This window comes from Procambarus clarkii, chromosome 33, assembly GCF_040958095.1.
Source record: "Procambarus clarkii isolate CNS0578487 chromosome 33, FALCON_Pclarkii_2.0, whole genome shotgun sequence".
NCBI lineage: Eukaryota > Metazoa > Arthropoda > Malacostraca > Decapoda > Cambaridae > Procambarus > Procambarus clarkii.
In genome coordinates this window covers 36506478-36523218 of record NC_091182.1, presented here as the reverse complement: position 1 = coordinate 36523218, position 16741 = coordinate 36506478, and the positions used below count along the sequence as shown (strand labels likewise).

General features: G+C 42.0%; 1 protein-coding gene across 1 annotated transcript; it reads right to left on the bottom strand.

Annotated features, from left to right (window-relative positions):
- Positions 1–7846: 7846 nt before the first annotated feature.
- On the bottom strand, positions 7847–15110 carry LOC123765219 (acyl-CoA Delta-9 desaturase). Its single transcript, XM_045753698.2, has one exon. It carries the CDS (start codon positions 14974–14976, stop codon positions 13960–13962), a length of 1017 nt encoding a protein of 338 aa, XP_045609654.2. The 5' UTR covers positions 14977–15110; the 3' UTR covers positions 7847–13959.
- Between the last annotated feature and the right edge of the window lie 1631 nt (positions 15111–16741).

Genomic DNA, 16741 nt, shown 5'->3' with positions numbered 1-16741 from the left:
TCTTCACTCATTTTGAAAAGTTGGCACAGATTATGAAATGGCCTGAAACACAATAGGTAACTTTTCTTCAAGGTCATTTGGTGGGAAAGGCACAGGATATTTGCAGCTATGCCTTTGAGAGACAATTTTGATTATAACACGATAAAGGCAGCCATCCTTACTGCATATCAACTTGTTCCTGAGGCTTACAGGCAAAAGTTTAGACAACTGAGACGAGACCCACGTCAAACTTTGGTAGAATTTGCACAAGAAAAATATAATATGTTTAATAAATGGTAAGATCCTGAAAAAATAGGGACCTGGACTCATAAAAATTTACTATTGGAAGAAGAATTTTTATCTTGCATACCTTCTAATGTGGCTGTGTATTTGGCAGAGAAATTACCCAGAGATATTTATGAGTTGGCTAAATTAGCAGATGAATATGAGTTGATGCATAAAGTAACTTTTAACAATAAAATTCAATCAAATAGACAAGGATCTGGTCGAGCAGTAAACTCCTCAGTCAGATTTGGGTCCCACATGTACCCAACAGCAGGTCAAGGAAACACTTTTACAAAGGTGTCAGGTGGTAAAGAGAGTAATGTTAGACCTAAAGAGGATCACACCAGTAATAAGCCTCACCCAGAGTTGAAACAGTGTTCCTACTGCCATAGGAAGGGCCATGTTGTTAAGAGTTGTGGGTTTCTTCACCCAGAAAAGAGGCCTATGGCACTCACAGTGTGTGATGGGAGGAAAACCAAATGTGTAACAAAAATAATGGGGAGAAAACCACTTGCTATAAATAATTTTGGAGAGTTTATATCAAACTGGAAATTACAGTGTGCAAATGGTTTGTAGCATGATGTTACAATTTTGAGGGATACAGGAGCATTCCAGTCTTTACTATTAGAGACTGTGTTACAATATATACAGTCTACAGAGACTGGGGAGGTAATAATTATACAGGGAATCACAGGAGATTTCCAGACTGTACATTTGAGGGAAGTAAACCTAGACTGTGATTTTATTAAAGGCAAAAGTTTAGTAGGTGTTAGTCCTAAATTACAGTTGCTGGCATTGATTTAATTGTGGGGAATGATCTTGCTGGTAATCGAGTTAAAAGAGATGACCACCCAATAATGCTAACTAAGCCAGAGGTGATTAGGGCATGGACAGAGTCTGAGGACAAGGTAATGTACCCAGCAGGTGCCGTGACCCAGTCAAAATCAGTCTCAAATATCACAAACTTCCGATAATGTAAGTCAGGAGACAAAATTAGAGGTTAACAAATTAAATAGTAAAGTGGATCTTTGTGACACTTTTATGGCCAAGCTGGAAGAAGAAGATGGGAACAGGATGGGGAGCACCTCTACCAAACCACGTAGGAAAAGGGGAAGGGGAGAGTGTAGTTCAGTTACCACTTCTGGCTCTTCAGACTTGAGATCAAAATCAAATTTTATTCATCAGCAAAGAACTGATCCTGCGTTGACTGACTTGCATAATAAGGCAGTAACTGAACTAGAAGCAGAATCGGAGGCTATGACTTATTACTACACTAAAGAGGTGTTGATGCGGAAGTGGAGACCTAGGAGCTCACCTGTGTCACACACTTGGGAGGTAGTTAATATAATCAAGTGGTCCTACCGAGGGGTTATAGAGAAAAAGTGCTGAGTGTAGCCCATGATTCACCAATAGGCGGTCATCAGGGTATTGCAAAAACATATAATAAAATAAGCAAGCACTTTACCTGGCCTGGATTAAAGAAAGATGTCATCCAGTATTGTAATGAATGTCCAGTATGTATAAAAACTGGCAAACCAAACCAGGTAATACCAAAAGCTCCTTTACAGCCAATTGTGGTGGCTGAGGAACCCTTTACCCATATTATTGTTGATGTAGTTGGCCCATTGCCCAGAACCACGAGTGGTAATGTGTATATCATCACCATGATGTGTCAGACTACACGCTTTCCTGAGGCATTCCCTGTGAGAAATGCTACAACGAAAGTGGTAGTAAGGCACATAATGAAATTTTGTACTATTTTTGGTTTACTAAAAGTAATACAGACAGATCATGGGGCAAATTTCACTTCCAAAGGTTTTCAGCAGTTTTGTGAGGAGTTTGGCATCCTCCATAAGACATCCACAACTTACCATCCTGAGAGCCAAGGTGCTTTGGAAAGGATGCACCAAACCCTTAAACAGATGCTGAGAACCAGTTGCATGGAAACTGGCAGAGACTGGGATGATGGTCTTCCACTGATGCTCTTGGCACTGAGGGATACTTATTAGGAGTCCCTGGGGTGTTCACCCAACTCATTAGTTTTTGGCCATGAGATGAGAAACACACTAACCATCTTAAGAGATAAGTTAGTTGGAACTCCCAAAAGTGTTGTGCAGGTAAATTATATTGATAAATTGCAAGACAAGTTAAACAAAAACAGGGCTAAAGCCTTAATTCATCTTAAGGCAAAGCTCAAGGCAAAATGAAGGCACAATATGATAAAAAGACAAAGCAACGATATTTTGAGGCAGGTGATAAAGTGGTGGTACTAATAGCACGACAGGGACCAACATTGTTGTATAGGTTCCAAGGTCCTTATACAGTGATAAAGAAACTCAGTCCCACCAATTATGAAATCTAGACACTTGATCTCAAAAGAAAGGACCAAGAAGTACATGTAAATAGAATGAGACTAACACAGAAGGGAACTACCAACACCAACCAGGTGCTTAGTGTAACCCATCTTGAGGTTATCTTGAGATGATTTCGTTTTTTTTTTAGTGTCCCCGCAGCCCGGTCCTCGACCAGGCCTCCACCCCCAGGAAGCAGCCCGTGACAGCTGACTAACACCCAGGTACCTATTTACTGCTAGGTAACAGGGGCATTCAGGGTGAAAGAAACTTTGCCCATTTGTTTCTGCCTCGTGCGGGAATCGAACCCGCGCCACAGAATTACAAGTCCTGCGCGCTATCCACCAGGCTACGAGGCCCCCCATGTGGACGAAAATAGTGGGGAATGTGATTTTGATAATGTACCTAATGCTTATGTACCTTATTTTAACATTGGGGAGAGGTTGTCTAATGTCCAGAAGTTGGTGGAACATTTGTCATCAGAACAGTATCAGGACTTGGAGCACTTGCTGACTTCTCATGCAGACATCTTTGGTGATATTCCCACGCAGACAACAGTTATTCACCACGATATCGAGGCGAGAGGCGACCAACCAGATAAGTCACACCCATATAGAGTCAACCCTGCCAAGTTGAATCTCATCCGGAAAGAATTTGACTACATGCTTCAGCATGGTTTGGTGAGACCTTGCAGCAGCAGTTGGAGTGGTCCTTGTGTTTTAGTTTCAAAGAAAGATAGAACTTACGAGTTTGTCATTGACTACAGACAACTAAATGTAATGTCTGTAGATGATAATTTTCCAATACCTAGATTAGATGATTGCATGGATTGAATTGGTAAAGCCAAGTTTGTGACCAAACTAGATTTGTCAAAAGGGTACTGACAAATTCCTTTAACACCAAGAGCTCGGGAGATGAGTGCATTTATAACAAGAGATTAGTTGTATGAATTCACTGTAATGCCTTTTGGGCTCAAAAATGCCCCAGCAACTTTCCAGCGTCATATGAACTTAAGTGTTAAAAGACATACCACAATGTAGAGCTTACTTGGATGATATTGTAATTTATCACAATAATTGGAAAGACCATATGAAAGGTTTAGCTTAACTATTAAAATGCTTAAAGGAGGCTAATTTAACTGTAAACTTACACAAATGTACTTTTGCTAGAGCTAGTATTTGTTACTTAGGATATGAAGTGGGAAATGGGAAGGTGTTACCACTCAAAAATAAAATTAATGATATATTAGAGTATCCAGTGTTGACTAGCAAGAAGGAGGTGCAAAGATATCTAGGAATGTGTTCTTATTTTACGAAGATCTGTAAAAAATTTGCAGCAAATGCAGCTCCTTTGACAAACTTGCTGTGTAAAAATGTAAAGTTTAGATGGTCTCAGAAATGTCAGGATGCATTTACTAAATTCAGCGGAATGTTATCATCTGGTCTAGTGTTAGCTATTCCTGACTACTCTAAGCTATTCTAACTATATATAGATGCTTCGGACCGGGGTGCTGGTTCTGTACTAATGCAAGAGGATGATGAGGTATGTTGCACCACAAGTACTGTCAGTGTAGCAGCGGTACAACACAAGTACCATCAGTGTAACAGCGGTACAGCTCATGTACTGTCAGTGTAGCAGCGGTACAACACAAGTGCCATCAGTGTAACAGCGGTACAGCTCATGTACTGTCAGTGTAGCAGCGGTACACCGTCAGTGTAGTAGTGGTACATGTGGGGAAAATGACTCGTGGGATTTATATTTATTTAGTTTATGTAAATTTATATAGTAATTTATATTTTACATTAATTTATATTTTTCGATAGCAAACTGTATAAAGTTTAAAGTGTACTGAATGATTTAAAATTCCCACAAATCTCTTTCCTGCACATTCTGGGGGTTTATTAAATTATATATAGTCCATCAATATATATCATTGGTTAGCAGACACTCACTACAGTATATGACTAAATACGTTAGTAATTAATTGACCACAACTACAGCTTATCTATATAGATGATTACGGGTTCGGTCCACCAGTTATGAACATAGATGATCACACCAAATAATCCTAGTGAGTGAGGCTGGTATAACCATATGTTACTGGGGTACCAGGTAGATGCATTTCTGCTTCTTCCTCTTCAATTACACCTGTCAAAGGGCACTCACAAGAATGATAGTAACCCTAAATATGACACCTATATCAGAGGAAATATTAGCAATTCAAATAAAGATATGAGATTATTGCTCCCCCTTAGTGTTTGTTCTCGCTAAGCATCATTCTTACCGGGTCACCCTAATCTACCTACACGATTGGCCAGGAATGTGGGGATTTATAATAATAATAATAATAATTTTTACTTAGGTAAAGGTACATACATAAAGAGATTTTACAAAGTTTGTTGGCTTTATAGATAGAGCTAGTACATACAATGCCTAAAGCCACTATTACGCAAAGCGTTTCGGGCAGAAACGGGTTATAACGGGTTTTGGCTTGAACATTTCCCTTATAGTAGACGTAGATCATGTTGATAACGGGAGCACTTTACTTCCCATAACACTTGAGTACAAAGAAAATTAGAGGAGCAAGATATGCTCCAGGGAGAATTGTATTGTTTTAATGGCGGCTTCCCTGACTGGCCTTACTCCCACCGACTCATCAAGTCAAGAAGAGGAGAGAGGGCCTACATTTAATATATTTTAGTACTAATAATTAAGATGGTTGAAGGGAAATGTTATTATAATATTTTCAGTCCTGAGATATTAAGAATGGTTCCCATTATTATATTGGTGAATTTAATGGCGACATATGGCAATCATATCCCCGTTTTCTTCCGAGGAAACTTCCACTGTGCCTCATTTTCTGTGAGTTAATTTGTTAATACAAAACGGTAGCATTATCCACCTATTGTATTAAATGTTAGTAAATGGTATTGGTTTTATCGACAGTACATCTCCTGTACTGTCAGTGTAGCAGTGGTACACCACAAGTACTGTCAGTGTAGCAGTGGTACACCACAAGTACTGTCAGTGTAGCAGCGGTACACCACAATTACTGTCAGTGTAGCAGCGGTACACCACAAGTACTGTCAGTGTAGCAGCGGTACACCACAATTACTGTCAGTGTAGCAGCGGTACACCACAAGTACTGTCAGTGTAGCAGCGGTTCACCACAAGTACTGTCAGTGTAGCAGCGGTCCACCACAAGTACTGTCAGTGTAGCAGTGGTACACCACAAGTACTGTCAGTGTAGCAGCGGTACACCACAAGTACTGTCAGTGTAGCAGCGGTCCACCACAAGTACTGTCAGTGTAGCAGCGGTCCACCACAAGTACTGTCAGTGTAGCAGCGGTCCACCACAAGTACTGTCAGTGTAGCAGCGGTCCACCACAAGTACTGTCAGTGTAGCAGCGGTCCACCACAAGTACTGTCATTGTAGCAGCGGTCCACCACAAGTACTGTCAGTGTAGCAGTGGTACACCACAAGTACTGTCAGTGTAGCAGCGGTACACCACAATTACTGTCAGTGTAGCAGCGGTACACCACAAGTACTGTCAGTGTAGCAGTGGTACACCACAATTACTGTCAGTGTAGCAGCGGTACACCACAAGTACTGTCAGTGTAGCAGCGGTCCACCACAAGTACTGTCAGTGTAGCAGTGGTACACCACAAGTACTGTCAGTGTAGCAGCGGTCCACCACAAGTACTGTCAGTGTAGCAGCGGTCCACCACAAGTACTGTCAGTGTAGCAGCGGTCCACCACAAGTACTGTCAGTGTAGCAGCGGTCCACCACAAGTACTGTCAGTGTAGCAGTGGTACACCACAAGTACTGTCAGTGTAGCAGTGTTACACCACAAGTACTGTCAGTGTAGCAGTGGTACACCACAAGTACTGTCAGTGTAGCAGCGGTCCACCACAAGTACTGTCAGTGTAGCAGCGGTCCACCACAAGTACTGTCAGTGTAGCAGCGGTCCACCACAAGTACTGTCAGTGTAGCAGCGGTCCACCACAAGTACTGTCAGTGTAGCAGCGGTACACCACAAGTAGTCAGTGTAGCAGAGGTACACCACAAGTAGTCAGTGTAGCAGCGGTACACCACAAGTAGTCAGTGTAGCAGCGGTACACCACAAGTAGTGTCAGTGTAGCAGCGGTACACCACAAGTAGTCAGTGTAGCAGCGGTACACCACAAGTAGTCAGTGTAGCAGCGGTACACCACAAGTAGTGTCAGTGTAGCAGCTGTACACCACAAGTACTGTCAGTGTAGCAGTGGTACACCACAAGTACTGTCAGTGTAGCAGTGGTACACCACAAGTAGTCAGTGTAGCAGCGGTACACCACAAGTAGTCAGTGTAGCAGTGGTACACCACAAGTACTGTCAGTGTAGCAGCGGTACACTTTATGTACTCTCAGTGAAGCATTGTTAAACCTCATGTATAGTCAGCGGTACACCTCAAGTACCCTCAGTGTATTGGGAATAAACCTCATGTACAGTCAGTTTATCAAACGTGCACCATAAGTACCGTCAGTGTAGCAACGGTACACCAGAGTTTAAGTAAAGCTGCTTTGAGCCCCATGCACCGTCTACTTCAGAGGTACACACCAGATACCGCCGGTCTAATAAAGATACGGCCATATTCCATCTGTGTAGTCGAGGTACACCCCAGGTACCTTCACGGTACGAGAGGTATACCACTGATACCGTCAGCGTGAAAGGTACACCCCAGATAACGCGAGTGGTACACCCCATGGGTACCGTCACTGAAGCAAAGGTACTACATATCAAAGGTATCTTCAGTATAACAGGTACAACCCTGGTACCGTCACTGAAGCAACACAACTGCACCCACCAGGTACCTTGTATGTATCAGGTTATCTTGAGGTTATCTTGAGATGATTTCGGGGCTTTTAGTGTCCCCGCGGCCCGGTCCTCGACCAGGCCTCCATTCCCAGGAAGCAGCCCGTGACAGCTGACTAACACCCAGGTACCTATTTTACTGCTAGGTAACAGGGGCATAGGGTGAAAGAAACTCTGCCCATTGTTTCTCGCCGGCGCCTGGGATCGAACCCAGGACCACAGGATCACAAGTCCCGCGTGCTGTCCGCTCGGCCGACCGGCTCCCTGCGCCTGCGTAATGACGGTACATCCAAAAAACTACTTTCACATATATATTTCATACACTTAAAACCTCCAATGGAATAAATATCTCATTAAAAAGAGTGAATAAAAAAACGTTTTACATGGCATTTTTATTGACTACAATTTTGATAACTTTCCAAGGAAGACTATTAATCTATTAAGACATGTAGATTCAAAAGATATATATATATATACTCCCATATTCAAAAAATAACGCTATTACGTCTTGCCTGATTGCAATAATTTGTCTGAAGTACACTTAAGGAGCAACGGGCTTACATCAATTTCTGAAAAAAGTTCTTTACAAAATAATTAACCTTCCATGCAATTGCATTGTCGGGCAGGTTATCAGGTTATCTTATAACATATTGTGATGACTTCAGAGAAGGTTTCGTCTCATAACACCTGCACTATACCGCACCATACTTCACCAACACACACACTATAATGACACCCTTATAATGCCACCAATTTATATCATATAATTGTAGCGTAATTGCAAGACTATCGATGGTCCCTGTAAACATAAGTCAAACAGCAAAGTCAGAGTTTCTTTAGTGTCTAAATATATCATTACCCAACAGTTGATCAACTTCTTTGTAAATTATATTACAATCTACAATATAATACAAAATACATAACTGAATAACAATGGGTCTCAACGTCCAGGGTGGAGCTACTGAAGGGCAGATTTCCTGTCTATTCTTACAGAGTTGAAGCCGGATGTCAGCGGGTGGAAACTGACAGTGGTAAGCTGACATCACCAACCCGGCCTCTTACAGTGGTAAGCTGACATCACCAACCCAGCCTCTTACAGTGGTAAGTTGACATCACCAACCCGGCCTCTTACAGTGGTAAACTGACATCACCAACCCGGCCTCTTACAGTGGTAAGCTGACATCACCAACCCGCCCTCTTACAGTGGTAAACTGACATCACCAACCCGGCCTCTTACAGTGGTAAGCTGACATCACCAACCCGCCCTCTTACAAACTACATCGCTTTTCGCTGGTACGGACAATAGCAATGTTTATAAATCTGACAAAACGTATTTGTTTCGTCTGAGTGAAGTCTGACAAGAGGGTGATAGTGGTAATCTGGCAACAAGGTGAGTGGAAATATGACATCAATTATAGAAATAAACTATCAACAATGTTGTGACAATGCTTCAAGAGAGTAAGCCAATCTGCCAATCAGTAACGCTCAGACCCTGGATTCGAACCTCCTAGAAAAATATATTTCATCAATGTACCTTCATGCACAGAAAACATCAAGGGAAATGTACATTAAAAAAAATCAAAAATATAAAATTGCAAGTTAATCTTTGCATGTTTAAACATTTCCTTATGCCTGCCAACCAGCTGTTTAAGAAAGACAATGTAAACTGAACACTCTCTATAAGTCATAAACTCCATTAATATCAACAAATGTTCGTTTATAATAAATGGGAGACAACACAGGCGATGGCACTTGCAACTGGTTGATACCAACTCTTCATCTGCATAATTTGCTCGTGTAATTTGTAGTGGAATGTGTGTGTGTGTGTGTGTGTGTGTGTGTGTGTGTGTGTGTGTGTGTGTGTGTGTGTGTGTGTGTGTGTGGATCAGCATAGCCTCAGCAGGACACAGGAGCCTAGTGCTGAGCCTAGCACACCATCACTCCTCATCAACCTTTCCTGAAGCAGTTGCATTGTAGCACATATCACAGAAGGTTTTTTTGTCTTACAACACGACTGAGACATAATACATTATATAATAGAATCAGAAATTAGAAGTTGTATCATACAATAGGTCTGGAATAGGAAATACATCACAATATATAACCAGCAGGGAGGAATGTCTCACAAAACAGCCTTGGCAGCACAAGAGCAGCGGTAACAACACCAGACTCGTCAAATTATGCAAGGTGCAACCCCCTAGACGAATATTTATCCTTTTAAAGTATAATACAACAAAGCTAATACAATCAATACACAACCTTATGTATGCGGGAACTCCTATATATGAATCGGGAGGGATAATACGGTATAAGCGAGGACATCAGTCTTCAGGGCGACGATTGGGTCAACAAAACATGTTAGCCTCCTGCACTAGGAACTCAAACCACCACACAATTATCTAGCCTATTTAGGTGCGGAAAAATTCAATCGGGATTTGATTGGTACAGTGAAATGGGATTCTAATACCGAGTGTTAGGCCTACTGCAATATTAACATAGAGGAGACATGTTAAAAAAAAAATGTTGAATGGAGAATGAACAACGATACACCAGACTGGACAACCATTGCTGGATGTGTCATTAACAGACAGATACAGTTAGCCTCGTGAATCTTGACAGTCCATGTAAGGATTTAGTTGACAAATTTTGATATGAATGCTTATACATAATTTATTGTTGCTTAATTATTATTATATAAACAATTCATAAGTTGTTTATCTCTCTACTTAACTATATTAACCTTTAATAGTGTGGTAACCCTGGTCCCGGATACGACTCTCGTGTCTGCAGAATTATTGACCTGAGACACATCTCAGTGGCCACACCTCTACACAGATATTGACATGAGACACATCTCGGTGCTCACACCTCTACACATATTGAGCAGACACATCTCTACAGATATTGACCAGACACAAATCTCAGTGGCCACACCTCTACACCTTACATCATTACCAGATTATTTATGAGTAAATTCTGCCAAGGAAAAAAAATATGTATTTCTCCAATTGTTGCAAAATATAATTGTTTTCTGTAATTCCTTATATGATGACAGTATATATAAGAAAATATATAACCTACCAGCTGCTAGATCATGGAACTGTTCAGTAAATTTAATAATAAAAAAAATCTTCAATTAATGTGAAATATTACTTACAGAACAACACAACTTTTCATGTATTGTATGTAAACAACTACTCTCCCAAGTTTATGATGCTTCTATATATATATATATATATATATATATATATATATATATATATATATATATATATATATATATATATATATATATATATATATATATATATATATGTGAGCACGAGTGGGAAATACCATTGCCACAGATTTGTGTGTACTGGCTGCTTTTAATTAATTTTAATTATATACAGGCAAAGATATAGCCAGTGCAATTAGCAGGGTGTGAGTGGTTGTAGAGATTGGGCCTGTCAGGAGGGTAATGGGGAAGCAAGGAGTCCAACTCCACCAGTGGTGTAGCAAGTGTTCCACTCTACCAATGGTGTAGTAAGTCTTCCACTCTACCAGTGGTGTAGCAAGTGTTCCACTCTACCAATGGTGTAGTAAGTGTTCCACTCTACCAGTGGTGTAGCAAGTGTTCCCTTGACTTCTGGTTTAGCTAGGGGTTCCCCCTAAACTGTCCCCACTAGTGACATAACAAGGGGCTCCCCCTACCCACTAGTGGCACAACAAGGGGGTTCCCTTACCTACTAGTGGCATAATAAGGGGTTCCCCTACACTGTCCCCACAACAATCTCAGCACAGTTACCACCAATCTGAAATACTTCCCTCAGCTGTTAAATGTAATTATAGCGACAAGGGCTATGCTAATATTTCTCATATTATTGGGTGGTGAAGCATGATTGTAAACAATCTAAGCATCACTTAATCTTCAGCACATGGAACAAAACAATGAACTGTATTGTATCTCCTACACAACAAATACAGTGTGTAACTTACAGTAGGCTACAGACAGAAGACGGTGGGCTACACTCAACTTGGTCATTTGACCGACGTAAAACAAGTATTTTACACAATAGACTTCAATCTTTACTCGTGTGGGACCACCACCCAACACACCTTTTTTCACCAGAATTCAAAGCGGAAATATCCCGAAAACTTTATTCAGCTTAGAGGCTTACAAGATGACTGAATACCTTACTTGCTGTAAGCCAATGGCAACGTCACTCATCATACAGTCCAACTAATCCTCTCGTTGCCAAGTTAAGCTCATTCACGTGTCATGCTAAAGATATGAAGTGACATACCAATGTGCTATACATCTAATTCCTGTTGTTTTACTGGATGATAATGGTGCCAGGATGACCCAGTTAATGCAAAGATTTTACAAAGTCATTAAGTGTATTTATCTTGGGGCATCTTGAAGCTGAGAAAGTCCCAGACTACAAACATTCGCCATGCACTGCAACTCGAGGTTGTAGTAAACATTACATTATTAAGTTGCAAATCATTTAAAAATAATTCACGTGTATATGTAATGCAAAAATTCTTATGAATTATTAAAATGTTTTCACATTTATATGGAAGTCCAGACATCAATGACAAAATAATGTTCCCAGAATTCATATACTTATAAAAATATATATAATGCAACGAAACATTCATATCGTTTAATAAAATGTTCTCGCAATATGTTATGAATGACAGAGACCAGTGGCTTTACTGAATGTAAGAACTCTCGTATTAATAAATAAATAAATAAATAAAAACTCGGTAGAGGGCCAAGCTACTTTAATGGCGGAAGTGTTGCGTCACTGATCATCAGTCACTCCGGAGGTACCCCTTCAGTCACTCCGGAGAGGTACCCCTTCAGTCACTCCGGAGGTACCCCTTCAGTCACTCCGGAGAGGTACCCCTTCAGTCACTCCGGAGAGGTACCCCTTCAGTCACTCCGGAGGTACCCCTTCAGTCACTCCGGAGAGGTACCCCTTCAGTCACTCCGGAGGTACCCCTTCAGTCACTCCGGAGAGGTACCTCTTCAGCCAGAGAGCAAACGCTACCTTGTGTGTGGCGGCGACTAATGTCTTAATTAATTACCACAACATGAGGGGGATTAAACAATGACTAGAAAGATCAAACATGTTTGATCAGACGACCAATATTTAAGACCGTAGACTACTGCAGGGTCGACAAATCGTATAGAAAACGGAAATATTCAATACTGTATTCCTGATAAATCTGGTTTACATGTGAGAGCTCGTTGGTTTGTATATGCTGACGAATATATATATATATATATATATATATATATATATATATATATATATATATATATATATATATATATATATATATATATATATATTGTGCCAGCCTTACCTATAATAAATGTTAGGGGGGGTTGGCGGTTATGAGATACTGAGAAAATATTAAAGTTTATCAAATCATGATTATTTTGAATGTTAAATCATCATTGAGTGTTTACTTTATTTTTTAATAATGTCAGACAAAAACTTAGGCAAGTTTAATGCAATCGATTCAGAACGTAATTCTTAAGTCCTAAAACGTGCAAAACACTAACGTGCGCATAAATCAGACACAAAAGTACACAGTCCATGCGCTAGGCTTTTGTTTGACGCGTAATAATTGCTTTAAAGTTGCATATAGATCATAAGAGCTCTGAGGTGCTGGGTGGGCCTAACTCCCCCCCCCCCCATTTCCTATAACCAACAACAACAATATTAACAACAACAATTCTGAAGTTAAAGAGTTTTCAACATTTCGAATGATAATTGATATCCAAAACCCGTTGCTAAATGGGCTATTTTTCCAACATGACACGCTAAACCGCTAGTCTTTACCTAGTTAATTAACTAGTTACTGCTTTAACTACTGCAGCGCGCCAGCTGCCTGGAATGTTTAACGGAATTATACTGTATAAAGTTTTCTAAATATTTCCGAAATAGTTCAAGTTGACAATAAAATGCAACTTCCTTGACATCTCCACAAACTTTGCAAAGCAAACGATATATATATATATTGACAACAGATTATATAACATATTGAGTAAATAGGACAACCAGTGTTCACAGCTTACCTTCTAACACATGAAGTAAATGTCATAATTCACCTAGTATAACGATAGTTAAATATTTCCATGTAAATACACTAGTTATTATTTCGGTTACTTCCACAGCAGAGTATGATGGAGCTTTGTGTTATAATCTGCCCTATACAGTGTGTGTGCCTCGTCTAACTCTTGTTATAAAAGTCATAGAAAATTTGACTAATCATTACTTTGTTATTATGATAAATTGACAACATATGAAAAACAATAAATATATAGGAAAGTTTGAAAATGACTTCTAGTCTACGTATACATGAATACGTTTTTTGCAAAACTACTTTCATATAAGGGGAGATGTGTGTAGGGACCATTGTGCATGAGGGTGTGGGAGAACTACCGTCTGAAACGAATATTTTCTTATCCTCCCGTCTTGCTGGTCACTGATTAGTAGCTGCCGTCGCCTGTCCTCTCGGCCCGCTTCTTAATCATGGCTGGAGTGACTGTCTTGCGGTCATAAGCCAAGCCAATCATACTACAGAAGTCGATCATCAAACTCGTAATGTTGTAGTGGTTCAGGCCCCCAAATTCAGCAGTGCGGTAGTCCCATGGGAAGACGTGATGGTAGTTATGCCAGCCTTCGCCCAGTGCCATATATGCCACCACAGAGTTCTGTGAGGGGTAAATGTTCCTGTCGAAGGGCTTGCTGCCCACCCAGTGGGCCAGGGAGTTGACGCACCAGGTGACGTGGAGGACGATGGAGTAGCGCAGGAAGCCGGCCACCAACAGGGCGGTGACTGCATTTTCTCCCCACCCGAGCCAGGGGATGACAGTTGGCAGGACAAAGCACGCTGTGATCACCAATGGAATGTAGTGCTTGCGCTGCCACATCACTATAGCGTCCTGCTGCAGGTCTGACAAGTCAAGGGTGCGGCCCTTGGCGATGACCTCGGGGTGCTTGCGGTACATTAGCCAGCCCATGTGGGAGAAGAAGAAGCCGCGGCGGGCATTGTGGGGGTCAGCGTCGGTTTCACTGTACTTGTGGTGTACTCTGTGGTCTCTGGCCCACTCAAAGATGTCATTCTGGAAAGACAGCGTCTGGAACGCTGCAAGAATGAAACGCAGTAGTGGCGTTGCCTTAAAGGAGCGGTGAGACCACAGGCGGTGAGCTCCCATTGTGATGCCCAAGGCAGCCATGAAGTATAGCACCAAACTGAAGCCTATAGTCTTCCACTGTGCATGGAAAACTGCCACATATAAGCCATACACGGAGTAAATGTGTAGCAAAAAGAATAATATTGCATTCCGCCACACAACTTTAGACCAGTCCAGGTTACGAAGATCGTGGAAAATCTTTACGAGGCTTATACTAATCTCTCGCTTCTCTAATGGTAGGTTCAGAGAATTTTCTTCCCCTTCCAACAGTTCTCCTTTAACATCCTGATCTGGGGCTTGGGGAGCCATCACTTCTCAAGATTGTTTATAACTTCAAGGGTCACCTTAATGGCAGTGTCGGGAGCAGCCACGGCAGACGAGAGAAGTCAGGAGCACAACACGCTTCCTCGTCGCTGGTTGAGACCTAACTAGCGGTACCGGCGCGGCCCCGTCCATGTTATTCTCCCAGCGCGTGGTGGGCGGGGCTTAGCGCGCGGTGGGCCGCTCTCGCCACAATTTTTAACATAAACACCAATTTCATTACTTTCACGTTAAAGAAAGTTACACACTTTTATTATAGGATATAAGGTATAATAAATAAGGGGTTTGACATATACATAAGTAAGGATTATATAATACTTACAGAGCACAGTGAATGATCTAGACACCGGCAAGTCCGGAGAGAATCGATTCACCAACCTGCGTTCACTTTTTACATGACGTCACTATGAGGTTTTTTTTAAATAAACATCAGCACTTGAAATTATTATCTTAAAATGCTATTTAACATTGCACTCTATCATAAATGCTAGCAAGTACACATTGCTATTATCTATCAACAACATCAAGTGAGGTATACATTTCTAGGCTTCAACTTTCTCCATTCTTAAAGGGAATTAAGGAAGACGTCAGCCTTATGCTAAGACTTATCATGGCAGGGTCAGGAGGTGAAGAGCGTCCCGGTACAGCCTGATTAAGGAACTACAATTAGAACGTACGTAACTAAGGGGTGATCACGTGTTCGGAACGTTGAGAGCTGTGGGTAATCTTACTGCGTGACAACTGCAGCAGCCAGCCAGGTACTGGTGCATATATCTCCACCGCTCAACACTCACATATATCACCGCATCAGCTGTTTCAACTGATGTGGTGATATTTGTGCTGTGGTGTGTTGCTGTATGCTGTATGCTGTGGTGGTGACAGCTGTATGCTGTGGTGGTGACAGCTGAATGCTGTGGTGGTGTGTTGGTGACGGCAGTATGCTGTGGTGGTGACAGCTTTATACTGTGGTGGTGACAGCTGTATGCTGTGGTGCTGTATTGGCGACGGCAGTATGCTGTGGTGGTGTGTTGGTGATGGCTGTATGCTGTGGTGGTGACGGGTGGGTGGTGGGTGAAGGTAGTAGGTGTAGGTAGTGGGTGTAGGTGGTGGGTGTAGGTGGTGGGTGTAGGTAGTGGGTGTAGGTAGTGGGTGTAGGTGGTGGGTGTAGGTGGTGGGTGTAGGTAGTGGGTGTAGGTGGTGGTTGTAGGTAGTGGATGTAGGTAGTGGGTGTAGGTGGTGGGTGTAGGTGGTGGGTGTAGGTAGTGGATGTAGGTAGTGGGTGTAGGTGGTGGGTGTAGGTAGTGGGTGTAGGTGGTGGGTGTAGGTAGTGGATGTAGGTAGTGGGTGTAGGTGGTGGGTGTAGGTGGTGGGTGTAGGTGGTGGGTGTAGGTGGTGGGTGTAGGTAGTGGGTGTAGGTGGTGGGTGTAGGTAGTGGGTGTAGGTGGTGGGTGTAGGTAGTGGATGTAGGTAGTGGGTGTAGGTGGTGGGTGTAGGTGGTGGGTGTAGGTGGTGGGTGTAGGTGGTGGGTGTAGGTAGTGGATGTAGGTGGTGGGTGTAGGTAGTGAGTGAAGGTGGTGGGTGTAGGTGGTGGGTGTAGGTAGTGAGTGAAGGTGGTGGGTGTAGGTAGTGGGTGTAGGTAGTGGGTGTAGGTGGTGGGTGTAGGTGGTGGGTGTAGGTAGTGGATGTAGGTGGTTGGTGTAGGTGGTGGGTGTAAGTAGTGAGTGAAGGCGGTGGGTGTAGGTGGTGGGTGTAG